The sequence below is a fragment of the Eulemur rufifrons genome, chromosome 2, assembly GCF_041146395.1.
Source record: "Eulemur rufifrons isolate Redbay chromosome 2, OSU_ERuf_1, whole genome shotgun sequence".
NCBI classification, from domain to species: domain Eukaryota; kingdom Metazoa; phylum Chordata; class Mammalia; order Primates; family Lemuridae; genus Eulemur; species Eulemur rufifrons.
In genome coordinates, this window is record NC_090984.1 from 35,992,356 (window position 1) to 36,019,117 (window position 26,762).

The 26,762-nt window shown below is 44.7% G+C and overlaps 1 protein-coding gene across 1 annotated transcript in view; it reads right to left on the reverse strand.

Annotated features, from left to right (window-relative positions):
* Nucleotides 1-8,572: 8,572 nt before the first annotated feature.
* The window catches only part of LIPC (lipase C, hepatic type), a 134,594-nt gene continuing 116,404 nt past the window's right edge, over nt 8,573-26,762 (reverse strand). The window contains exons 6-9 of the mRNA XM_069483444.1: nt 25,180-25,425; nt 14,036-14,153; nt 11,910-12,131; nt 8,573-8,876 (exon numbers count right to left, since the gene is read on the reverse strand). Of these exons, the coding sequence (XP_069339545.1) occupies nt 8,765-8,876; nt 11,910-12,131; nt 14,036-14,153; nt 25,180-25,425 (698 nt within the window). The 3' untranslated portion in view covers nt 8,573-8,764. The remainder of the gene's footprint in view (nt 8,877-11,909; nt 12,132-14,035; nt 14,154-25,179; nt 25,426-26,762) is intronic.

Here is a 26,762-nt window from a genome sequence, read left to right on the forward strand (position 1 = left end):
AGCTGAAAATCTAAGAAAATTACATGAAAAAGCACAAAGACCAGATGGTTTCACAGCTGAGTTTTTCTCTAATTAAAAAAATTAAAAGATCACAATATTAAAACTATTCAAGGCCAAGGCTATAGATAAAAGCTGTAGACTATTAAAGCATGGAAATGATAGACCAAAAAAGGTGTGGCTCAATTTCACTTATGAAAATAAAGGCAAAATTCTACATAAAATCTTAGCAAGCCAAGACCAGCAACATTATTTAAAAAACACATTGTAATTAAGGAAGGTTTATTCCAAGAATGCAAGTGTGGGTCAATATTAGGAAATCTATCAATGTAATTTATTTTATGAATAAATAAAAGATAAAAAGCCATACTAATGCATTTCCTAAATTTCAGCAGCCATTTCTTTCTTCCTTTTTTTTTTTTTTTTTTTGAGACAGAATCTCACTCTGTTTCCTGGGCTAGAGTGCTATGGCATCAAGCTCACAGCAACCTCAAACTCCTGGGCTCAAGCGATCCTCCTACCTCAGCCTCCCGAGTAGCTGGGACTACAGGCATGCGCCACCATGCCCAGCTATTTTTTTCTATATATTTTTATTGTCTGGTTAATTTCTTTCTATTTTTTAGTATAGATGGGGCCTCGCTTTTGCTCAGGCTGGTCTCGAACTCCTGACCTGAACAATCCTCCCTCCCAGAGTGCTAGGATTACAGATATGAGCCACTGCGCCTGGCCTCAGCAGCCATTTCTAATAAAAATTTTAAAATCACTTGAGTACAATAAAGTTTCCTTGCCAAAACTAAAAACAAAACAAAAAAAGTATAATAAAAGGCATATCATTAAAATTTTTAATTAATGTCAAAAATGAGACAGTAATGTCTACAATTGGTATTACTAGTTAATGTTATCTTGGAGCTTCTGGCAAACCCAGTAAGGTGGAGAAAATGAAATAATCAGCATAGATTGTGGGTTTTGGTGATGAAGTGGTTGTATAATGTGAGATTCTAATTTAAAAAAAAATAGAATTAATAACAATCTGATAAGGTGGACAAATATAGACTAAACAAAAACCAAGTCTGTTCTATATACTAGTGATAAGCCTGATGGGATAGAAATGGAGTCACAATAATGCCAATAAATTAAAATACTTTGGAATAAATGAAAATTTTAAAAAACTATAAAATCTTATTGTGGGATATGAAAAAAGATCTGAACAAATGGAAAACATACAATGTTCCTGGTTGAGAAAACCTCATATAAAAAAGAGGTCATTTCTCTTCATACTAATTTCTGTATATTATATGACCTCCAATTAGAATATTAATAGAGATTTTAGGGGGATTGGATAAAGTTACTGTAAAGTCCATATGAAAGACTAGATGCCTGAGAATACACTGCAAATAAAGCCTCTGTAAGCAATAAAGACTTTGAAATCAATTAAATGTGATTAGACTAGAAGTAGATCAATGTAGCAAAAAAAAGAGAATTAAGAAATAGTTCCCAGTATGCACTTTAAATATATGATAAAAGTGATATCTCAATCAGCATGAAAAAATTAATTTATTTAACAAATAATGTTGGCTCCACTTTTATCCATATAGAAAAAATAAAGGTGCCATTCAATCTCACACCATATACAAAAATAGATTTCAGATGGATTAAAGCCTTTCAGGGACAAAAACAAACAAAAATCTCAGAAGAAAATCTGTATTTTGTACAATTTGCAATTCAATGGTGAGAGACACTTTAACCATGACAACAAATCCACATAATAGAAATGTTAGACTTAAAAATTTATTTTTATTTTTTATTATTTTTTCTCCAACTTTAGTGAACATCAGAATAGATTTTTTTGTCCTCAAAAAAATTACTGTACAGGAAAGAATACTGTAATTAAAATTAGTAGAGGAACAGATTTTGAAAAATATCTACAAAGAAGCTGAAAAAGGGCTAATATATTTAATAAAGTATGTAGTGCTTGCAAAGTGACAAGAAAAAGAATTCTAAAAGAAAATGGGATTTGAACAATTAATTTACAGTGAAGCAAATCGAACAAACATATGGAAAGATACTCAAACTCAGTAGTAGGTAGGGAAACGTAAAGTAAAAATGAAGTACTTCCTTGCACCCATCAGACTAGCAAAAACTCAAATGAGCGATAAATATTTTTGCCTTGGAAGGAGGTAGGAAGTAGAGAATAGGTACTCGTACATTGCTGGTGGAACTGCAAAATTGTTGCAGTGTTTTAGGAGAACAATATGACAACATCTATTCAATTAAAAACATATATCATTTGACCTAGAAATTCTGCTACTAGAAATATTTCCCATAAATGGGTATATATAAGGATATATGTATAAGGATGTTAAATGTAGCATTTCTTCAAAGAAGCAGAAAGCTGGGGCAAAGTGAAGGCACATCAGTAAGGGACTGAGTAAATTAAGGTACCTCTAAAATGAGGAATATTATGCAGCCATCAAAATAATGAGAGCTGTACCAGTTGACCCAGAAAGATTTTAGGAGGTGGTGTTGAGTAAGGAAATAAATTTGCTGAAAAGAATGTGTAATATACTTACATGTTTGTAGAACAGTAACAACTCCCTTCCATTTGAGAATGTGTGTGTATGTTAGTGTATCTGCTTATGAAACACTTCAGAGTTACACTCCTAGTTGTTAGCATGGGTTGTGGGGAGGGCACTGGCCCAAGTAAAAAGGGTAGGAAGAAGATTGCACTAACATTTCCAGTATACATAATTTTATTTACATAAAAATATTCTTATTTACATGCATATAGAAATTAGAAAAAAGATCCATATTTCCTGACTTGTAGGGATACTAATGATGTGTCATTAACTTAAAAAAAAAATCAAGTTGCAGAGTAATCTATATATTACTATGGTTCTACAGCACTACTTTGGTGAAAAGAACACACAAACAAAAGTGTTGAGTGCGTGTTAATGCTTGTGGGTGTTGGAAGGAATAAGGTTATCAAGCTGTCACTGTTCTCTACTCCCGGTCACTGGGGTGGGGAAGGGGGTGGATGCAGAGAGATGATCAACTTTCTGTTTACACATCTTTGTATTGTTTCACATGTTGCTTTTATGCTTTTGTGAAACATCTTTAAAACAAGAAATTTAAAGCAACCACACAAACAAATCCCAAGAACACCTTACAGCTTCTGCCCTCGAGGAGCTCACAGTCTCACACAGACTGTCTCCAGATACTTAAAGCATCTCATTTGCTCTCCATGGCTTTCAGGAAAGAAGGCAAGGGGAGGAAGGTGTGGCAAGATAGGGCCCTCCCTCCTCTGGAGGTGCTCAGCTACACGTGTGATTCTCGAGAGGAAGGTGAGAGACTACATCAGTGTTGCTCCAAATTTTCTGAATTTGGATGAATTACCCAGGGTCCTTGTTAAAAATAAAAATCTCTGGGATCTAGCCTCAACCCACTGAATTAGAATCACCAGGGGAAGGGCCTGGGAGGATAGATTGCCATTAGCGCCCAGGTGATTCATGCTGTCAGGGAACGTGGGGGTTGATAACACTACGGTTATCAAGATAGCTCTGAGCCTCTAGAAAATCCTTTTTGTGACAGACCTGTTTGTAAAGTAAAAACTTAATCAAGGAACACAAAGGAGTTTTGATGAACCGACTGAGGCAGCCAGGATGGGAGGAGGCTGGGTGGTGTGGTGCAAGATGAGGGTGCCCTTGAGGGAGCGGGGAGGTCACCCCCTGAACCAACCTGGCTTTGTTTCTGAACTCAGTGAGGAAGCAGTGAACTTTACCTGGAGAAGTATGGTAGCTGGAGCTTCTGATTAAATCCGGAGAAGACATCACTTACCAATTCCACGTGTTTACGGTGCAGTGGCAGGGTGGGGGTGGGGGGGTGCCAACTCTGTGCCAGGTGCTGGACTGGGCACTGAGGATAAAGCAGTGAACAGCTAGAGACCCTCCCTGACTTCACCAAGCTTCAAGGCCAGTGGGGGAGACAGATACGAAATAAATGGTCCCACAAATTGGGGCTAGGACTGGGGTGAAGCTAGTGAGGCACTTGCCTTGGGCACACAATTTAAGGGGACTCCAAAAACTCAGTTCTCAGAGAATATTTTAATCCTTATTTTAAAAAATCAAAATGAATGCAAAAATCCACGATGAATAAAATATAAACATTTTATATGAAGACAGGATCAGCATTACTGATTTTTCCTTTTGCTTTAGGCTCCATATGGCATGGCCACAAATCATTTCACCAGAAGAATTAAAGGATGTTTAGACTCTAGATAGCAGGGGAGCTGGCTGAAGCTTGGGTAGGATGGGGTCATTGTTAAACGATCCCTGATGCACTAACGCCTGCACTGGGACTGCGAACAGGCACAGGTGCAGAGGTGAGGGTGTAAGCAACGGAACGGGGAAGCCCGGGAGGCAGGAGACAGCTTTGTGCCTCTGAAGGAACTGAGATAGCCAATGTGCCTACACCTGTGGTCTCAGCCTTAGTGCATGTTAGAATCACCTGGAAAGCTCTTAACAGTCTCAATGCCCAGGCCCTGCCCCAGACCAAATCAGTCAAAATCTCTAGGGGTGGGGCTGAGACTTGGCTGGCTGCTGAAGCTGTGAAGTGCAGGGTGGGTGGAGACCACCACAACCTAGTGAGAAGAGGAGCAGGAGACGGGGCTGGAGAGAAAAGCAGGGGCTTGACCGGAGGCCTTGAAGGCCAGCGTCATTATTCCGGACTTTTTCCAAAGAGCAGGGCAAGTCACTGGGAGGGCTTTAAGTAAGAAAATGATATGATCTGATCTGTTTTTAAAAGATAACTCTGGCTGCTGTGACGGGAATGGATTGAGAGGGAAGAGTGGGTCTGGGGGGTGAGTTGGAAATTTGTTGTAAATGTCCAGGTAAGAGATAGTGGTGGCTTGGGCTGCGCTGCCGGCAGCAGAGGAGGAGAGACACATTTAAGAAATGAGAGTGGAATTCGTAGGATTTGGCGATCGCTCAGTTGTGAGGGGCCAAAGGAGAGGAAACGTTATGGATGACCGCCCCCCCTACCCGAGTCCAGCATGAGCAACTGGGTGGGTGGTGATAACATTCGCTGAGATAGAGAACAGGGTGCATGGGGACAGGTTTCAAGGGGCAAGGGGCATCATGGGTCTAGTTTTGGACATTCTGAGGTTGCGAGATGGCCCTGGGGGAATGCTGAGGGAGAAGATTCTGGAGGAGAGAGGAAAAGAGAGAGGTATAAGAAAAGGCAGCAATGGGAAGGAATGAGGTGTGTTGGGGGCCATTAATCATGTACAGATGAGTGGGATTCAGGCAGAAGCCTGTCTTATAAGGAAAGGTTAGCAGGTAGGTGATGACTTTTGAAGACTTTTTTTTAGTCTTCCTCTTGCCTGTCTGTTTATGTGACTTTCCTCTAATCCAGCCTCTGTGGGAGAGCAAGCACCACTCCGGGAAGCTTTGCTACCCCTACAGACGTGTAAAGCAATCAAAGTTTTTGCAATCCTTGCAGCCCACATTACTCAAGGTGAACACTGAGGACAATGCACTTTGCAACGTAGCAGAGCGCATTCATTTCTGTGTTGAATGGAGTGTTTGTTTCCTTCTCCCCCACTCAGGCACCTCAAAGAGCCCAGCTGCAGTGTAATTGACGCTCCCCTTCTTCCCTTGTGCTCTCCTACAAGTAGAAGCACAGACAAGCTTTTGCCTGAAAGGCAAGATGCTGGTGTTCTCTTTCCTGAGTGGGCTCATAAATGCAGATTCTTTGGAGAGAGGTGTGTGTAATCAGCTCACGAGCCAGTATTTTGCATGTGCAAGGAACAGATGTGGCTGCATTATTCAGTTTCCCAATTCAACTTCCCTGCTCAAAAGTACTTAAGAAAATGTGATGTCGCCGAACACAGCTCCCCAAGTGAAAATAAGCCACTGACAACAGAATTAGCAGCCAGTGTTGGACACGCAAGAGGAGTTCAAATGTTCCAGTGAACTGCTTGTCATGCCGGTGGCTTATTGAATTCTCTGCCCAAAATGTTATGATGTACTGTGTCACTTCTAGTTTTTTTCGTAAAGATGAAATAATTTCAAATTATATTTCTTGTGACACTATATTAATTTTGAAAGATATCACACTAGAGTAGAAACATGTTTGTTTAACTCTGCCCTTTATTACCTTGTTTTTTTAATATTATGAAATGTGACATTTGTACCAAGTGTGCATGAAAACATACATACAGTTTGTAGAATGGTTACACAGATATTCACTTTTATAACCACTACTTAAAGTAAGAAGTAGACTATTGCTGGCACCTGGAACGCTGGTGTACCCTTCCTCCTTCCTAGAGTTACCAAAGCCTCACTTTTGTGGTAGTGATTTCATGGCTTTTACTTAGAATTTTACCACCCGTTTATCCATTCCTAACAATATAATTTAGTTTTGCTTGTGTTGTACTATATGTACTGTTTGTGTCTTTGTGTAAATGCAAAACCCATGACTGCCTCCTTAAATTTTGCACCCTGGGTGCCTTGCTGCCTCACGCTGGTCTTCTTGTGTGTGTAGCTTTCGTTCATCTTTTTCACTGCTGTGTAACGTTGCATTATTAGTTAGACTGTGACACAGCTCATTTGTGCGTTGCACCTGTGGACACTGGGCTGTTTCTGGTTGTGACAACTTCAAGGCTGATGTGAATGTTCTTATACATGTCACTGGAATACATATGCACAGACTCCGTAGGGCATACGGCAAAGAGTGTTTTCATGTTGTTTTTTAGAAGTAATATTTTAAATTCCTTTTGGATAGTTAATGATAAAACATGCCAATGCAATGCAAACATGATTTCATTATAAACCTTAGTATTTTAGATATAATGGAAAATGTTATTCATTTTATAATAATATCTACCAATTCTAGATACACACTTTACCTAAAAGTGGGGTCAAATACTTTTGCAGGCAAGACTAGCATTCAGGACCGAATGCTTCATTCTGAAAGCTGTTCTTCCTATCCCCTCATCCCATACTCTTTAGTTTTTTGGGTCTTTCAATAGGAAATAAAGGTGAATCATGCAAAATATTAATAATTTTAAATTGATTAGTCAGAGGCAGACATCTCTTTAGGATTTTTGTTTCCATGATGGTTTCCATTTACCCTGCTCTGGTAAAGAGAATGTGAATTACGGGCTCTATGTAGCTGAGCCCATATGCATTTTAAGTTAGGTTGTTTAATATGCATAATGTGTTCCTCCCTTCTGATTTTGTGAAACACATATCCCGACTGCCATATTTAGTATCTGTTTCCATCATGTGCTTCGTGATGGAATTTGCTGGCCAAAATATCATCATTTCATTTATTGGACAGTTTGAAATTTGGTATCTAACTGTCTTAGTTCAGGCTGCTATGCAAATTACCATGGACTGAGTGGCTTAAACATTTATGTCTCACAGCTCTGGAGTCTGGGAAGTCTAAGATCAAGGTGCGGGCAGATCTGGTGTCTGGGGAGGGTCTGTTTCCTGGTTTGCAGATAGCTGTCTTCTCCTTGTATCTTCACATGGAAGAGAGCTCTAGACCTTTATCCCCTCACAAGGGTGTTAATACCATTCAGAGGTCTCCATCCTCATGACCTCATTGCTTCCCAGAGGCCCTACCTTCAAATACCATCACACTGAGGATTTAGGCTTCAGCATATGAGCTTTTGGGGGACACAAACATTCAGTCCATAGCAAACTCTTTGGGGTATTCTAAGTTTTCCATTAGCTTTTGTTACAAGCATTAGTAAAAGAGGATAATTCCATTTCTTTAATTAGTAATTTAATTATTAAAATGGCCAACTCTCCAGCTTTCATTGTTATCACTAATAGTTTTCATATAATTCTACTTCTATGTGTTTGGTTCAGTGAAATAATTGTATGATTTGTATTAGATATAAATATTAGTTTAATTAAAATTTTTCTTCTTTTATGAGCTATATTATCTTAAAGAGTATGTACTTTAGTACATACCACTAGTGATTAATCACAATTTTGCTTTACTGAAGCACTAGTTATGTAATACAGAAGTATCTTTCCAGCATAGTTCAAAAACTAATCAGAGGCCGGGCGCGGTGGCTCACGCCTGTAATCCTAGCACTCTGGGAGGCCGAGGTGGGCGGATCGTTTGAGCTCAGGAGTTCGAGACCAGCCTGAGCAAGAGCGAGACCCCATCTCTACTAAAAATAGAAAGAAATTATATGGACAGCTAAAAATATATATATAGAAAAAATTAGCCGGGCATGGTGGTGCATGCCTGAAGTCCCAGCTACTCGGGAGGCTGAGACAGGAGGATCCCTTGAGCTCAGGAGTTTGAGGTTGCTGTGAGCTAGGCTGACGCCACGGCACTCACTCTAGCCTGGGCAACAGAGTGAGACTCTGTCTCAAAAAAAAAAAAAAAAAAAAAAAAACAAAAACTAATCAGAATAAACTAGCAAAGATATAAGGGAAATTTGACTTAATTGTAAAAGACATTGTAAACTAGAACAACAGATCTAAAAGGCTCTTACATTTGTACTTATTTGCATATATTAACATTTAACAAGGGATGAAATTTGGAATTCTTTATTGTACTAATACTTGAAAATAGTTATATAATATAGTTTTTAAAAGCTCAGTTTATTATAGTGACACATACCCCCCCAATATAAATTTTATTTAAACTTTATGTGAGATTCTTTATGTAATTTTTCCAAATGAGGCAACCATTCCAGATAAGGAATCAGGTTCATTTATTCTTTACGCTGAGTCTTCGCTGAAGCTCATCTGGTCTTTTGCTTTGATATTTTAGAGTTTAGTTCACATTTCACAAAGATTTTTTCCTGGGTTGGGTAGAGTTGTAGATCATCTGTGTTTTCTGAGCAAAATGTCATTCTGAGTAGAAAACATAAACACAACATTAAGTTTTAGATGGAGCTTATTGAATTGTTTCATCTTCTATCAAATACTATTCAATATAAAAAATGCCTGTGCTGTGGTTTTAAAAAAAAGATTCTTATGTTTGCAAATATTTTTATAACTTCAGAGAAAGGCAAAAGCCAAGTCAGTGAAAGCAATCAGTGTAAGACTTCCCAGGGCTCTGTATTGGGGTGATTCCAATTCTGTAAGCACTGAAGGTCCCAGGGGCAGCCCTCCTTTCGTCTCCCTTAGAGCTCCCCAGAGATTCGAGGGTGACTGTTTTGCCCTGACTCCAGGGCAAATGTAGTTCCCCAACTGTTCCCCCCCAGGCAGGCTTAACTTCCCAGCCTGCCTTCCCTGCACGCGCTCCAGTTTGTCAGTGCTGTTCTTAAAGGTCCTTGGCATGAGGCCACTGTCCTCAGCGTCTGCCTGGCTCAGCCTGTAAGCCCTGCCCCTTCCTCTTATTGGTGTTGACACTGTCCACTAAAGGGGACACCACTGTGTGTTTTGGGTCCCTCCCTCTCTCTCGCTCTCTCTCTGAAACAACTTCCTGGCTGCTTTAAGCTGGGGCTTGGCCTGAGATGCCATTTTGTATTATACTGACTGCAACCACATCTATTAAAAAATATATATATATATATGTATTTGTATACACATTTATATATATCTGTAGTCACAGAGAATTCTAATTTATGACTTCTTTTTTCTTTGAATTGCATCTAAGGTCAAGTCTTTACCAAATCAGACTTTTTAAATTCAGAAAGTGCTTTGAGTAATTTATGAATGCATTCTTACAAAATTCAAATGGTAAAGAGATACACGAAGCCAAATATTAAAGACTCTCTTTACCATCACCCGTCACTGGCTTCACTACGCTATGGTTAGGTTTATGTATGTCCAGACCTGTTCCTGTTACACACATGTCGATGTTCACACACAAATATAAAGATTCTTTAATAGAAGTGGGATTATATTGTATGTATTTTCCTGCAATTTTTCCTTGTCACCAAATAATGTACTTGGTGACCTATTCATATCAGTACATATAAGTCTATTTCATTTTTTTTCACCTACTGCATGACATTCTATTGTATAGATGTACCACAGGGCATTTAGCATTTTACTATTGATAGACATTAAGATATTCCCCCTAGTTTCTTATTTATTTATCATTTAACTTTAAAAACTATAGATCCCATGGACTCCTGATGCCTACATTTTTTTTTAGCATGTACCTCCTACAGGTTTGATGCATATATGTAGCAACATCTAGCGCTGCAACTGCACTAGATTAGATTAAGGAAAGTCAGGTTAACAGAATCAAAACTAAGGGAGAGAGGAACTGTTGGAAACAGTACACAGCCAACAAAGGGGATAACAAGTCAGATAAACTCAAGTCAGATCTGAGCTGAGACAATTGTTAGAATGTCCTCAAGCTGTGTAACTTCTGTTAGCCTCAGTTTCCTAATCTGCACAGCCAATACTACCCATCTCAGGGTCACTGGGGAGACTACGTGAGATTAATGGCTGGCAGTGCCTAGTTCAAGGCCCACCATGGGTGGGAACTCTGGCAGTGCCAGTCCCCTCCCTGTCCCCATTCCTCCTTCAGTACCACGTGGGTGTGCACCAGTGGAGAAGGTGGTGGAGTGTTTCATACAAGCTTTTGGGCCGAGTCACATGGGATTGTCATGATGAGCAGCCACCAAAACTGAGGACTCACTCTCTGGCTAAGAGAACGCGGGGAGGGACGGTGCTCAGAAGCGGCGCTGCTCTAGAAGGCCAAGAGTCGTGTGAGAATAGCTAAGAGCAACAGAGGAGAGAGCGTGGCTTAATTTTCTCAGATTGATCATCTGGAGAGATCTGCTGGCAGGCTGCAGAGTCTGCTCTTAGTAATCGCCGGGATTTTGCATCTCAGGGAGATAAAATCCTGAGAGTGTGGTTGTATGAGGGACTTCGGGGGGCATACATCTGCCACGGGCAGGCTCCTGGCGGTGGAACCCGAGAGGCGAGGGAGGAAGGCAGTTCTGAGGTTAGATGCTTGCTGTTTTCCATCTCTACTGAGGACAAACCAGAGAGAGACATGGCCTTCCCAACAAAGGAAGGTGGGAGAGGAGAGACAGGCTTCCTGAATACAGAAGCATGGAGCAGGGAGAGGGCCCGGGGAAGCACAGAATTCTCCCATCACAGAGAACTGCGGAGCTACAGAGAAGCAGGGTTGCTATGGCAAATGCGTTGGGCAGCCCTTTGCTCTGCTGGGAGGAGTGCAGGAGCAGCGGGCCGTCCTTCCTTTTCTTTACTCCCTACCCCTCACCCCAACCCCTTCTTGGCCCTAGAGCTTTGGGGCCACGGGAGATGGTCAGTCACACAGAGCAGCATTTCTTAAGGGTAGCCCATTCCATGGGTCCACATGAGAATGTCTTAGGGATCTTGTTAAAAAGCAGGCATCCTGGGGCCCTGCCCAAGACCACAGTGAATCAGAAGCTCTGCAAGTGGGTCCAGGAGTTCTGCAAATGTATTCAAGCTTCCCAGTAATTCTTTGGCATCTAAGATTTGAAAGATACCACCACAGAGAGAGGTAAATTGAGGTTTTTGAGACTATGATCTATTAAAAGCATTTCTCTGGGTAAACAACGAAAAAGAAATGTCACATCTACCAGTGGCACCTTGAACTAGCAGCACTGACATTGCCTGGTGATTCATGTGCACGCTGAGGCTTGACAAGCACTGCGCCAGTAAGGTGGGGCTGCGGCTCCAGAGGCAGGTAGCTGTTAACCAGGGGCAGCAGGAAGGGGCTAGACTGGGACTCAGAAGACCTGGGTGCAAATCCTCATCCTTCCACCTATGGCTGTGTGAACTCGGGGTAGTCACTTAACCTTTCTGAGCATCTATCTTTAGGGTGTAATAATGCCCACTTCCTACGATCAGTGCAAGTATGAAGCTGAAACTGTTTGGCACAGGTAGGTGCCGAATATTAAATAGATGTGAGTAGGAGATTGAATCGGCAGTCACCTTTGCTGGGTTTCTCCTGATTTGACTCTGATGGTCTTCAGAAGGAGGCCCGGGTGGCAGCAGGGCTCAGCACCCCACGGGATGATGGTCTGGACCGTGTTCCAGACATTGGCCCACACTGCGCTGTTTTCCCATTTGAACTTGATCATGACCAGCTCACCGATGTCCGAATCCAACGTGATAAGAAAGGAATAGGTTTTATTACTAGTAATTCCTCCACCCCTTGAAGATACGAAGAAAATCAGACACAGTCAGTCTAGTTGTAACAGCACGGTGAGGCTTAGGCAGTTGCCTGAGTGACTTGGGTTGGTGTTTTTGCTGCATTTCCCAAACTGGTGTTCGACAGACTGTTAACAGACACAGCAATAGGTGTGCCAGGATAAAGAGAGTTTTCTAGGCAATAAAATAGGGAAAACCACACTATTTTCTGTGTTAGCATATTACAGCCTCTGAGAAATCCCGCTGCAATGAGTCTGGTTAACTTTCTTTAGCTTAGCTTCTAGGAAGAAGCCCCCAAGGACACAGTGGGGCTTTGGCAATGGCCTCTGGCACTTCAGCTCTCTGTAGGTTTGATGAACACGGTACTCCCACACCACTCTCTCTCTCTCCCAGTAATGCTCCCCCTCCTATAAATAGGAACTTCTATTAAAACAACAAAGCATAACAGTAATAGAAAAACCACATATAAAAAGGATGCACTAATTTAGAGCAAGATTTAAATGCGGACTCTGAGGTATCATTATCAGCTTTACTCATTAATCTCCAAGACATTAAAATATCCCAACATTGACAGAGCAGCCAGATGCCCTTTCTGCTACTGAGAACAGCCCCCTGGGGAGGGATTTTAGACAGTGTAGAGGCAACACTGGATCTAGGGGGAGACAGAGGGGCAGAGAGCTCCCTTGAGGGGCTTGTCATAGCCCTTCTGCAGTGTGTTGTAAAGAATCGTGTAGGAATCCACCTGCTCTGCCAGGCTGTGAGGACCCTAAGGATAGGGCCCTCTATAGCCTTAGATTTGTTGGACGGACACCAACACATACTTGCTGAAGGACTGACTCAGTGCGATCATCAGAGATGGGGGCAATCTTCAGGAAGCTCAGGACCGTCCCTGGAGTGGCTGAGAGGCTCGTGTCACTTCCCAGGGAGAGGCCATGCTGAGCGCCTCCAAGTGAGGCTGCTGCGGGGGTGTGAGCAGGTGGGCAACAGGGGAGGCCGGCCGTGCAGGCTGATTGAGATTGGAAATCTGTGCCAAGTCGAATGATACCACTTTGATTCTGGGTTATGGTTTTCAGAACTCTCTGGAAAGGCACTCAGAGCCTTCTTGCAGACACCTGCTCTGCCCCTCACCACTCAGCCCTGCTCGGATCTTCCCGGACTGTAGACCCTGGCAGGGTGGGTAGATTCCTACACGATTCACAACATACTGCAGGAAGGACTATGACAAGGCACTCAAGGGAGCCCTCTGCCCCTTGGCCTCCCCTTAGATCCAGTGTTGCCTCTACACTGTCTAAATTCCCTCCACAGGGGAGTGTTCCCAGTAGCGGAAAGGGCATCTGGCTGCTCTGTCAATGTTGGGATATTGTCATGTCTTGGAGGTGAGTGAGTAAAGCTGATAACATACCTCGGAGTCTGGCTTTCCTGTCTGCTCAGCCCTCAGGGCATCAGCCCCGCCACACACACAGGCAGTGTGAACAGAGAGCAGTCACACACAGGCAGTGTGAACAGAGAGCAGTCGGTGGGACACGCGAGGCTGAGGATGGACGTGAGGGGCCGGCCTTGGGTGGATGACATCTGACAGGATGCTTGGGGCAGCCAGTATGGGATGAGCTGGGTTTACTTAAAGGGTTGTCTCCGAAGCACCAAATGTTTGTTTCTGTTCACAGCAAGAACCGAATGCTAAAGTTGCTCTGTAGGCCGAGAGTTTTCCCCTTAGGTAAGAGCTAGCTGGGCTCGCATAGTATCTGGCACCTACCACAGTGCCCTGCACATAGTAGGTGCTCGAATCCTCAAGCCTGAATAAAGCAGCTGAGTCTGGCCTGACCCTTGGAAAGTACAGGATCTGCTCAGACCCTGTGAGAAAAATAAGCGTATCATCACCACAGACAGGAGCTAGAGCTCATACTCACAGCGTGATAGGAATTTTCTGCATTTCCTCTTTTGTTCCAAGTAGCGACATGGTAAAAGTTGGTTCTATCGGCTTCTCAATTTGGTTGACAAACCGGATCTTGAACTGGTAATGATAAACTAGAAAGAGAATGAGAATAAATTTAAGTAAGAATTTTTAATTAAAAATCTCATATTTTTCAAATTCAAAAATGCCAGAGGGAAAAATTTAGATAGATACCAAAATGTTAACATTTCCCCCCCTCCCAAATGGTGGGATTATAAATGCTTTTTATCTTCTTTCTCCTTCTCTGTATTTTCTAAATGTCTACACAAGACTTGTATTGTGTCTGTGATAGAATGATGATAAGTATCAGCCAATAAAAGATGACAGGATAGGAGTACTGTAGACCTGGCATTCTCGCTGAATTCTGCATGCAAGTTCTGTTGAAATATTTCTTGTATTTGGTGAGGGTCTCGTTTGTAAATCAAAGGATATATGCCTGTTAGGCACCTGACAAAGGCAAGAGAGAATATATTGCCATTTTATACTTTTGTCTCTGTCTGTTAGGGTCCATTTCAGGGTGGAGCAGAATTCCAGCTAAGAAATACATGCCTCGATGATGACATCTCTATGTTCTGCACCAATTCTTGGCAACAAGCTCTGTGAAGTTCAATGAGCATATTTCCTAATGGAAAGAAGATAACTCTAGTTCTAGAATTTGGGCCTAAATGTTTTCTGTCTTATCAAATGTCTAGACTGTCTTTTTACTGGGTTGGTTGGAAAAGGGTAATTTATTTTATTCTTTTTTACCCACAGTCTATATTTAATTAATAAAAGCAAATAGCTTACTATTAGGTAGGCATTGTTATTAATAAATACTTTACATTGCATCATCTCATTTACTCCTAACCCTGTGATGTAGGTATTATAAGAAATACTTATTTCTTATAAATAACAAAACTGGGGCTCAGATGGGTGAAGTGATTTGCTCACGGTCTCATAGCAGAGTCTGTGCTCTCAGCCTCCCTCAACCTAGGTGGTGTTGGCCTCACCTGCATTGTCACACCTGCCAACTGCAGGGCTGTTTTCAAAATTACCCTACCTCATTCCCAAATGGCTGGTTGCTGCTTAGACTTCTTTCTCTTGCTGTCTTCATATTCTCTAAGTGTTGACAGTGATCTAGCTCCACGATCACAAACAGGTTTAGTATGACATGTCAATTCCATTTGACTGATAGTGACTGCCTAGAGAATCCTAGGTTGAGATGCATTCTGAGACTATGTCCAGATTCTCGGGAAGATGGGTGTCTGCTTTGGGCAAAGGACAGGGGATTTATGGTATGTTTGCTATATATTTGCATTTCCTGTTGTAGACAATGATTAATCCACTAATCCTAATATAGTGCCTTGTATATAGTAGGTGCTTTAATAAACTTTTGCTTGGGGGTGATGTATCAGGAGGTGCATTAACATCTAGCAAGATGGAAATCACCTCTGAGGATTCAAGATCTGAGTTTCAAGATTTGTTGTAGGAGAATTCCTTTTGGAATAGTTAGATCATGATAACCTAGCCACTTGACCATTCGTCCCTTGTACCCAGCATGTGAATATTCATCATCTTCATCAATCAACCTGCTAACTCTCAAATGGTGCCATTTCCACTGGAGGTTGGTAGCTATACAACAAACCTTGCAGAAGCCATTGCTAGGGGTGTATTGCTAACACACCAGTTTCAGTGTACTGGAGTGCCTGCATTGCTGGGGTTTTAGATTATTTACACAATCCTTTCCTTTGGCATAAACAAATCTTCCTTTTTTTTTTTTTTTTTTTGAGACAAGGTCTTGCTGTGTAGCCCAGGCTGACCTTGAACGCCTGGGCGCAAGTGATTCTCCCACCTCAGCCTCCTTCGTAGCTGGGACTACAGGCACGTGTCGCCATGCTCAGCTTCCCATTTAGATTTTGCAGTGCATTTGCTCATGTGTCTGGGGATGATATCTCTTGAGAGTACTAAAGGGATTGTCTCTGAAGCACCAAATGTTTATTTATGTTCACAGCAAGAACCAAATTCTAAGACTTAATTTGTAGGCCAAGAGTTTTCTGCTTTAGTAAGAGCTGGCTTGGGTCATAGCTGGCAGCCACTACAATGCCTGTACGTAATAGGTGTTCAAGTCCTCAAGCCTGGAATAAAGTGGTCTGATGCCCTCAAGACAGCAAAAAAGGCTGTGGGTGAGAAATAAGAGAAGAGCTATGGACACAAGTCCCCGGAAGGGTCCCTAAACCTTTGAGTGGTGCTGGAAAGAGAGGCTGCAGCTTATCATCCCAGAAGCTCTGGAGGGGTCTTACACTCTTTGGGGGTTTGTCAAGGAAACTGCAAGAAGTGAGCAGTGTTATAAGTTGCACTGAGGCAGCAAAGGAAAAGTCCTTCCAAAGACACGGGCTATAAGCATCAGGGTGGGAGGGGCTAAGCATGGACAAAACAAGGTGGGAGGATTGGGTTTACTTCGGGTTTACCTCACAAAGAGGCAGAGCACCTTCTAGAGAATGCAAGGAACACTCATAACTATCAATTTTCAATTCAGTTTAATATGATATGCATTAAGTGGAAGTGTATTGTGTGCTCAGCCTAAGTGTTAAAAGATGAACCAGTAAAAGTGTGTAATTGGTGGTATACGTCACAATAACATTGGTTAATATTTGTTTTTGGTTGTTGCTAGGTGCTTTGCATCTATTATCTCATTTAACCCTCACCACAAGTGACACTATTATCTCATTTTAGAGTAGAGGGAACTGAAGCACAGAGAGGTTAAGTGACTTTTCTGGGATCACACAGCTAGAAAGCATGGATAGTGTGGCAGCCCAGGCAGCCCGGATCCAGAACCTCAAATTTTACTTGTTTATATCCAGGACTGATAGCTTTATATCCTCTAAGGAAAAAGTTGAAATGTGGAAAGAGATTTAAGTTAAAAAATGTCATAACAATTATTTCTTTAAAAATAAACCAGAAACACCTGAAATATTCAATATAGAAGAATGACTAATGGACTAATAATATCAATTATGCTAATTATCAGTTCTTTACAATGTCTCAGACATCAAGCTAATAGTCTCACATAATTGTCTTTACAACAACTTTATAAGATGTCTACTTTATCTTTCTTCCCACATCATTTTATAAATGAAACCAAGGCTCAGAAAAAATTAAATAACTTGTTCGTTGTCACGTGGCTAATAACTGGTGAAGCCGTAATTAGAAGTTTTTCTGCTGATTCTCAGTGCATATTCCCAACCATGTGATTTACTCTTATAAAGCCATTAAAAGATATTTTTGGAATGATTGCAATGCTTATGAAAGATGTGAAAAGAAAACAAAAACAAAAAACCAGGATATGAACTTGTCTATCTAGCACGAGACCAACCCTGTAAAAGAGAGTACACAGAAGTAGGGGAATTCGCAAAAATATTAGCAGCGCTTATCTCTGGAAAGGGCAGAGAGGTACTTTTTATTCTCCTCTTTATGTTCTGCACGTTCCACATTTTCTACATGATAAGCATGTGTTCTAATTGGAATCTTACTGGAAAAAGAAAGAGCTTTTCAAAGTATTCAAAATGAAAACAAGAGGACTAGAAGTTGCAGTCCTGACTTTGGAGGAGCTTGCAATTGGGAAGCAGAGTCACTCATGGGACCCTTGTCACCTCCGCCTTGTCTCATGTGCATCAATGCCCGTGTCTGATCTCCCTGAAGGCAGTCTTGGGGTCCCATTGCTGCTTGTAGCTCCATAAGGGCACATAGCACACACCACGCAGCCAAGGAGGACTTCAGCAAGGGTTCCATGTGAAGAACAACTCAGGACACATACTGCATTAAACACCCTAAGAATGATAAAATAGCTTCCGTTTGTTGAGGTTCTACTATGCATCAGGCTACATACTAAGTGTTTTACATATAGTGTTGGCCGGGCGCGGTGGCTCACGCCTGTAATCCTAGCACTCTGGGAGGCCGAGGTGGGCGGATCGTTTGAGCTCAGGAGTTCGAGACCAGCCTGAGCAAGAGCGAGACCCCATCTCTACTAAAAATAGAAAGAAATTATATGGACAGCTAAAAATATATATAGAAAAAATTAGCCGGGCATAGTGGTGCATGCCTGTAGTCCCAGCTACTTGGGAGGCTGAGACAGGAGGATCCCTTGAGCCCAGGAGTTTGAGGTTGCTGTGAGCTAGGCTGACGCCACGGCACTCACTCTAGCCTGGGCAACAAAGTGAGACTCTGTCTCAAAAAAAAAAAAAAAAAATACATACAGTGTTTTTGTCCTCATGGCAAGACAACCTTGATCGTAACTTGCTGGGTCGTCTCCATCTGCTATCCCTCTTACCCTCACCTACTCTGCCCTCCCTGCTCACATGTCCAGGATGGGACACCTTCGGCTGCCGACTGGTTCCTGGTTGGGTTTGGCCACTGGGGAGGCACTGGCAGGAGATCAGGGCAGAGGAGAGCAAGGCCAGGGGATCTTTCGTTGGCTCCCTCTTGCTTTGGAGTCTGACTGCGTAGCAACCGCGCCCCCATGTTTAGCAGCCCCTCCTGCACAGCTCTGTTCTCCCTGGTCTAGTCCCATCCCTGGCTCCTGCCCGGCTGTTGGAGTCAGGGTGCAAGAACAGCCTTCGCTGGTTTCCTTAATACCGCCCACCCCGCTGTAAGGAGTCCCACCACTCTCTTCACTCGACCTAGGCAAGTGGAGTCCTGTTTTCTGCTGAAACCTAGGCTGACACAGTGTTAGTTATCCTGGTGAATTACAGATAAACAAGCAGAGGTTTGGAGACCTGTAGTTACCCAGAGAGTTATAAGTGGAGCAGAATTTAAAACTCTGGTGTCTAATTCCAAAAGACCCTTCCCCTCTCTCCTGGTGTTTTAACTCTGCAAGTTGAGTCTGCCCTTTGAAAGCAAAAGGCAAACAGCCCCTGAAGAAAAGCTGTGGGGGCGCAGTTGCTACGCAGTCAGACTCCAAAGCAAGAGGGAAGCCACCAAGACAAAGTGTCTGCCAGCTGTGACCCACTGACATCCATCCTGGGCTATCACTGCCACAGAGGCCTCCCTCCTGTCCCCTGGATGGGGATAAATGTTTCAGGTCCCTGTCTTGAAGATGTGTTTTTGTCTTCCCTTTTTCTTAAATTGTAAGTAGGAGGAGATCCATTTCCACGTCTGAGATGCTACAGTTCCACGACTCTGGCGGAGGGTGCTTGTTTGTGTCAAACCCAGGAATGGCTTTGGGTGATGCAAAGTCCCCTTTAGCTCACATATCCTGTGAGTGCGAATTAGCTGTCTGCCCCACCCCCAAGTGTGTCCCTGGAGTGGGATGGATGCAGGAGGTCAGAACCCGCCAAAATGTGTGGGCTGAATCCGAGTGAGCTGCTTCCTGAGGTCACCAAGGAACGGCTTGGAGGGAGCCTGCACTGTGGCTGAGGCACCCTGGTATTTACAGTATCATTCCTGAAAACTCCATGTCTCCACAGAAATCCTGTTTGACTGCACTAGGAAATTCACTTTTTTGGAGAAATCTTGAAATGAGATTAATTTTTTTAAATGTGAAAGGGCAGACCAGGCACGGTGACTTGTGCCTGGAACCCTAGCACTTTGGGAGGCTGAGGTGGGAGGATAGAGCGAGGCCAGGAATTCAAGACCAGCCTGGGCAAAATAGCAAGACCCTGTCTCTACAAAAAATTTTTAAAAATTAGCCAGGTGTGGTGACACATGCTAGTAGTCCCAACTACTTGGGAGGCTGAGGCAGGAGGATGACTTGAGCCCAGGAGTTGGAGGCTGCAGTGAGCTATGATGATGCCACTGCACTTTAGACTGGCCAACAGAGCGAGAGCCTGTCTCCTAAAACAAAACAAAAAACCAAAAAATAAATATGAAAGAGCCTTTCAAATAATTTCATAATTATTTGTTCTTATTTGGATTTTTGTAAGCATTTTTCTTTAAAAACAAAACCACTTGCCTACCATTCCACTCCTCACCCCCTCCACCATGATGCTATTACAGCGCTTAAGGAAAAGAGTGTGAGTGATTTTGCTCACTTTACCTTAGGACATATTTAATAAGGATGTTAAAAAATGATTTGGGGAAAATGCTTTGATCCTGTGACTGCGAAGAGACCAGCACAACACATTCTCCAGCTCTGGCAGGAGAAATTATTTCAGGTCTTAAAGATGAAAGGCATGAAACAGCCCATTGACCCTGACTGCGAGCAGGCAAACTCCATCTAGAGCAGAAATGTGAGGAGATTCTCCTCACTGAAAAAATTCCAGGGTTATAATCCTGTCTGGATCCTGCCAGTGCCATTTAAAAAAAAACAAAAAAAAACAAACTTAAATTTCTTTTCATAAGGCAGCTACTTATGAACATCAAGTTGTGGAATTTATGGAAAGAGAATATTCTTTCCTTTTCTTTTTTGTCTCACAGAAACAATGATTCTGAATCATTAGATATTGGCTTTGGGAGATATTATGACTCTCTCTGCAAATGTCAGAGGGCTTTTTTTTTCCCCTTGGTGTCTATATTTTCTCTTGTGGAGATGGTGTGTTTTCTTGAAGCACTGAGGCCTTGTTCCTAGACTGGAAATGCCTGTGACCCGAGGGGGAAGCTGGAGATCCCGGGACTGAGGGGCCCAAGGCTGGTGGTGTCCGGGGCACTCCTGCACCAGGCCGCCAGCCCGGGCAGCGGCTGCGTGAATTAACTTAGAGCAGGCTCCAGTGGGGGACAAAAGGAGCAAATGATTTTGTCAGCGTACGTATACATCTTGGTGACCACATTTGGTTTAACAAGACAGCCTCATTTACGGGATGCTCCAGGTCATGAGACGGGAGGCTCCCGCCTTCTGGGGGGAGTCAATTGTTGACTGCTAGCGGCAGAGATGGGGAGTGCGTGTGTGATAAGGAGCGTTGTGCTGACTGGCATCCTGTCGCCAGCTCTTTGTGCCGGGGGTGTGATAAGCGTCCTCAACTGAGAGTCTGAGTCTTCTCTGCCCCTGCTACCCATGGTCTGGAGCACGCACAGCCTCTCTGGGGCTCTATTTCATCTGTGAAATGGGCATGAAAAGCTGTCTCACAGGGCTGAGGTGACGAGATGGCAATGTCAAAGTCCCGCCTTCCCGAAGGTGCTAATCTAGTGTTACCTGCTTCCTTCCTCCATGCCGCACTGACCAGGCAAGGCTCTGAGACCCACCGGAAGGTCCCACTTTTAGTGGTTCATCCCCAGGTGTGTTCACGTCCCTGACCTTGTGGCTGAAAAAGCAGAGGCCCACATAGGTTTTGTCATTAGGTCAGGGGCCCATAGTGTTTGGCAGCAAAGCCAAGATTCTTGACGCTCCTTGTCCCAATTCCAAGCCTGTGCTCTCTCTACTACACCCACTGTTTCTTCTGGAACTCTCCCTGGAAATCAGTGACAATCTTCCAAAGAAATAGTTGAGAAAAGCCAAAGACAGACAGACAGACCCCCCTAGTCACCGTTTGGCTAGTCATCTCTTCAACCAGCAGGAAAGAGCGCAGAAGCCGGTTCCCCGGCTGGACGAGTCCAGAGTGCAGGGTGGGAGCGAACAGGAGAACGGGGGAGAGCCAGAAAGAGGGACAGCCGAAGGAGGGCAAGGAGGACACATGCTGGGATGACTCAGGAGTGAAGGTCACTCAGCGATGGGGCCTTGGTCCTACCCTGAGGAGGCCCACGTGCAGCAAAAGGACTGAATGCTGGGTTTGACACTCACAAATTGTGTGGCTTTGGGAAGAGGATTTAACCTCTCTGGATCTCAATTTATTTATTGGAAAATTAAGTATCATCACCGCCCCCCTTTGTCTCTGTCTTGCTGTGCAACACGCCCAGCATGGGGCCTGGGCAGCCGCCCCTGTAAGCGCCACTTCCGTCCCCTCCACCTGGTTGGTGACCTCATGCGACTGCTCTGAGGGTTGAATCAGAGGAGGCACTTGCTAAACAGGATTTACTCAAAAAGGTTAGTTTGCCCCTCCCTCCCTTAAAAACAGGCTCCCAAACTGGCACGAGGTTTCTCTGGAGGGAGTGCGAGTGGAAGTGGGCGATAAATTGCCTCATTTCGCTCAGCGGCTGTTTCCCAATTCCCCTCGGCTGCTGCTGTACTCGAGCAGTGTTTACCCGAGTTCTGGCGGTGGTTGTAGAAATAGATCCTTTGATGGTTTTGTCAAAATATCTTGGGAGCCAGAGGAACACGGGCCAAGTTAGTCATCCTTTGTGAAACTACAATCAGGAGGCAATGTTTATCTTGCCCAACAAGACCCTGCACTAAAATATGTAGTACAATTAGATGTCCTCGAAAAATACGGATTGCGGTTTCTCTGTAGACCAGGCTTGGGCTAGTCTGCTCTTTTAAGAGTCTATACATATTCATCAAGATGCTGGAGGTGGCCAGTGAAATAGGCTTTGAAGGCCCAAGTCAGAGATAATGATGGGCGTGGTGGATGGAGAATGGTGCAGTTATGGCAGCCCAGATTAGAGGCTTCTAATCTAGCACCTTCTCTGCAGGGATGGAAATGTTTTATTTCTGTGCTCTCTGAGGCAGCAGCCACGTACGTATTGGAGCACTTGAAAGGTGGCTAGTGTGACTGAGAAATGGAATTTTTGGTTTAATTTAAAGTAATTTGGATTTGGATTTAAATAGCCACATATGGTTTGTGGCTACCATATTGGACAACATAGCATTATACAGACTGCAGCATCTCAGCAGCAGTGGCTTCCGTGTGAGTCTCACATGGGTGTGACTTCCAGCCATGCCCAGGGCAGCTTGATGTGACCACAGAGACGCCACTCCCCACTGGCAGCTGGAACTAGGTTGAGCAGATTAGGACTTTGCTCACTGGAAGGACTAAAGCAGAACTGGGGAGAATCTGGGAGGGGCAGGAAAGGGGAGGGTGCAGTGCAGGCCACGGCTCAGCACCAAAAGCTTCCGCAGGAGTTGGGGGTTTTGGATCATGATGAGTTTCAGGCAGTCCTGCCTTGTGGCCTCCACATCACTGGCCCACTAGGGACCAACCTCATCCGCTTGTCCCTGGAGCAAGATAAGTAGTTGGTAATAAAGAGGCACAAATGTCTCCAGGGGACTCATTGCCTGTCGTTCTCCACTGAGCCCCCCGAGGGTGGGACTCCCTTGAGGAATGCATGAGTACATTGGTTTTGGTAGCTGGTGCGTGGGATAATGCCACCCTGATGTGACTCTTTGGTCTCCCTTAATGGGAAAGGGACCCTCCCAAGTTCACAACAGCAGGGCATGGTCGGGCACTTGGGGTTGTTGGCAAGTGGGAGAAAATCAACCTGGCTTGTGCCTCCTGCTCTTCCTTCCTTCTCTCGATACTTGCCTTCCTCTCCCATCTCCAAGCTCCCTGGAGACGTCCTCAGGCTGGACCAAGCCCCTCACTGCTGGTCAAGTTCCCAGTTCAGCCCTGGAGCATGAAAATTGACCTCTTTTCTTCCTAGCTGGTCTCAAGGAGAAAGCAACCCCCGCCCCGCCTCTCCTCGTCCCTCTTCAAGCCCCACAAACACACCAGGGGCAGGTTACTGAGGGAAATAATCGCCCCACTCATTGTTTGGAGGCCCTGGGTACAAATGCTGGCTCTGCTGAGAATTCACGTGTGTCCCTGGGCAAATGATTCTCCCTGTCTAGGCCTTGGTTTCCCCATCTTTAAAATGGCAGGTTGAACAGTTCCTCACATGTTAACATTCCACGATTAAAATAGATCCAAGGAAATGTGATTATTTAAGAGGTTTAATCACTCCAGGTGGCTTTGCCATTTAAAAGAGGAGCTGGTTAACCCAAATGAGTCTCTAATTGGCAGCCTGCAGTGGGGGGAGCCCCCTGAGACAGGAGGCCTTCCAAATTTCCCCACGTGCTCCGGAAGCTGCCCTGCTGCCGGCTCCTCCAACCCTAAGGGACAGATAGCGGAGGGGACCCTCTGGCCTGAAAGGTCCCGCCCTTACGCCAACTACCCTCCAGACGCTATCTGCTGTCTACGACGGATTTCTGTCTTTCCTGGACCTGCTTGGCTCACGGAAGGGAAATCTGGCTGGAGAGCAAAAGTTCAGATAAACAGAGGAATCCTGTTCCTAAAAAATAAGCCTCCTGGGAGTTTGAACTTGTGACTGGGAGTCAGGTGGCCCCATTCCAGACCTCCTTACAGGCCACGTGGCTGTGGGCATTCCGCTCCAGTTTTGCTTTCGTCCTCTTTAAAATGGGATGCTAATCAGCCTTGCCAGCCTCGCCTGGCTGTCGTGAGAACCACAAGGAGTCGATGGCTGCATCTGATATTTTGCATAAAATGCTCTGCAAATGCAAAGCGGTGGTGATGGTCTGTTCGCGTTCTCCAGATACAAATATCTGCATGGCAATAATCAAATAGCACAACACCAGATTTCTTCTCCCAGCGCCGGAGAGGGTGTGGGGTGAAACAGTAAGATGCTAAATCACTCCTGAGCTGTTTTAAGGATTAGGCAGAAATGTTAATGGCAGCAGATGTCGGCTTGTTCCCTCCAGGAGGATTTAGGTTTCAGCAGAGTATTTCTCTGCTGGCCTCAGCCCAAGACGTGGCCACAGCCCTTTCTCCAACCTTCCCTTCCACCCAGAGAGCGGAACGGGCTCACTTTCTGCCCTGAGGTTAAAAATCTGGCTGGGAAGCATTGAAAGCCGAATCTTGGCTTAGGAGGACCTCAATGTGACAATAAATATCCCGTAAGACAAGCTGATTCGCACCTTAGGGGAAAGGAAATGCTGGAGTCTGGAACCTAGTTTTTTATGGGTGTTCATCTCCATGAACAGAGATGAAAGGACTGGGTTCTGGCCCTGGTTTGCAGATCAGGGTGGTCCAGCTACAGGCAACTGCTCAGGGCCTTCTGGATGGAACATTCTAGGGGAGCATGAAAATGGACAGAGAGAGGCCCCCCAAGGATTGTTTCAGAAATCACCAAGGTTTCTCCTCCTAGCCCTTGGCAGCAAGATGGCCACATTCTTGGGAAAGGAGAGAGGCTGTGTCAACATTTGCTGTCTGGAGCCTGTGCAGTTCCAGAAAAGCTAACAGCAGAGCTGGGGGAACCTGTCATCCTTTCAGACGAGTCACTGCACCCTGCCCTTCTGAAGGCTCCAGGCCACTGGGCACTCACCTTTGAAGGGGGACTGGGCTCGCGTCATGAGGAAGAGCTTCTTGTTCTTCTTGCTCTGTGGCTGCTGGCGGACGTGGTAGCCCAGCGTGTTGCAGCGGCCCTTCCTGCAGCTCAGGCACAGGCCTTGGCTGAAGCTGTCCATGTCGCTGCACAGGTAGGCCGTGCTCTGCATGCCGTCGTGCAGCAAGGAGTCGATGAACAGGTGCACCGATCGCTCATGGGAGCATTTTATGGTCTTGGTGATGGCTGGAATGCAGTGCAAGACAAGTTATCAGCCCTTAACCCGGAGCAGCCTCCACTCCAAGTATCGTCTCAGTTCTCCGCCTGCAGTAGATTAGCAGAAGCACACCAGGGAGGCAGGGTGGGATTGCTGAGGTCGACCCCCTGACAACAGCGGGATGTAACAGCTGACTGGAAGCTAAAGAAAGTAGACCCCTCTGGGTTATTTAGTGTTGGGGCAAAATCCCAGGCCCCACCGGGCTCCTGGGGACACCCCTCTATTACAGTGTGTTGCAGTAGGTGTATTAAGTCACTAAGAAAAGATCAAATTATTTAAGAAAACGGGTGGTATAATTCATTTTAGAGCTATTTCTGTCTCAAATGGTTACAAATGCCTGAGTGCTGCTGCCTGGAGGGTGAGCTGGCTGGAACAGGCTTGTGTGGGATGCCTCCTTCCTCCATAAAGCCGGAGACACAAGGCACTCCTGTGGCACACTGATGGCCTGGTGAAAGCTGAAGACTCTCCACAAATCCCAAAGCGGCCAGTGCCTCCCTTAGGTGACAGGCCTATAAAGCCAGCGAGGGGATTGGATTTAGTAGGGCATGCCCCAGTACCCAGGTCTGAACAGGCCTAACCCTACCCTAAAAAAGTGTGCTTATGTTGACCTACCGTGGACTTTGACCGGTTTTTTTATAACTCTCCAAATATTAACCAAATCTATAGTAAATTATTCTCAAGGAATGTTGAGGAACCACCACCAGATGTGTACAGCACCTTATGTAAAGGTAGAGCACAGATAACTTTGCCAAAAGCTATTTCCCCAGGTGTCTGGAGGCTGAACGCCAAGATCAGCTATGGAGGTCCTTGGTCACTAGTGGCTGCATTTGTTGAGCACCTACTAGGATGCAGGTGTATGCTGAGTGCCTCCCACTCTTCCACTCCCTGAATCTTCCCTGCAGCTCCTGAGGCAGCTGGTATCAATGAGAAACTGAGCTTCAAAGACATCCATGAACTCACTCAAGCTCACCCAGCCAGGAGGTGGAGAGTGTGGGAAAGCAGTCACCGAGTGACCTCCTGTTCACGTGTGGTTGGGAGAACTACTGCAGAATGGGAACACTTTCACACAAAGAGAGAAGAAAACGGAGAAAACCATCCCAAGGTTGGGCAAGCTGAATACACATGCTTTGTTCCATCATTTTGATATTTAGCACAAAAGAGCAAAGGGCGGCAACTGGTCGGGGACGTGTTTACCAGGCACCCAGCGCCCACACACCCGCCTGGCGGTCTGCGCTGGGCTTTGCGAGGAGGGCCGGACGGTCAGCTGGGAACTGCTGGCGACCGGAGGGCGCTGCCCCCCGGGAGA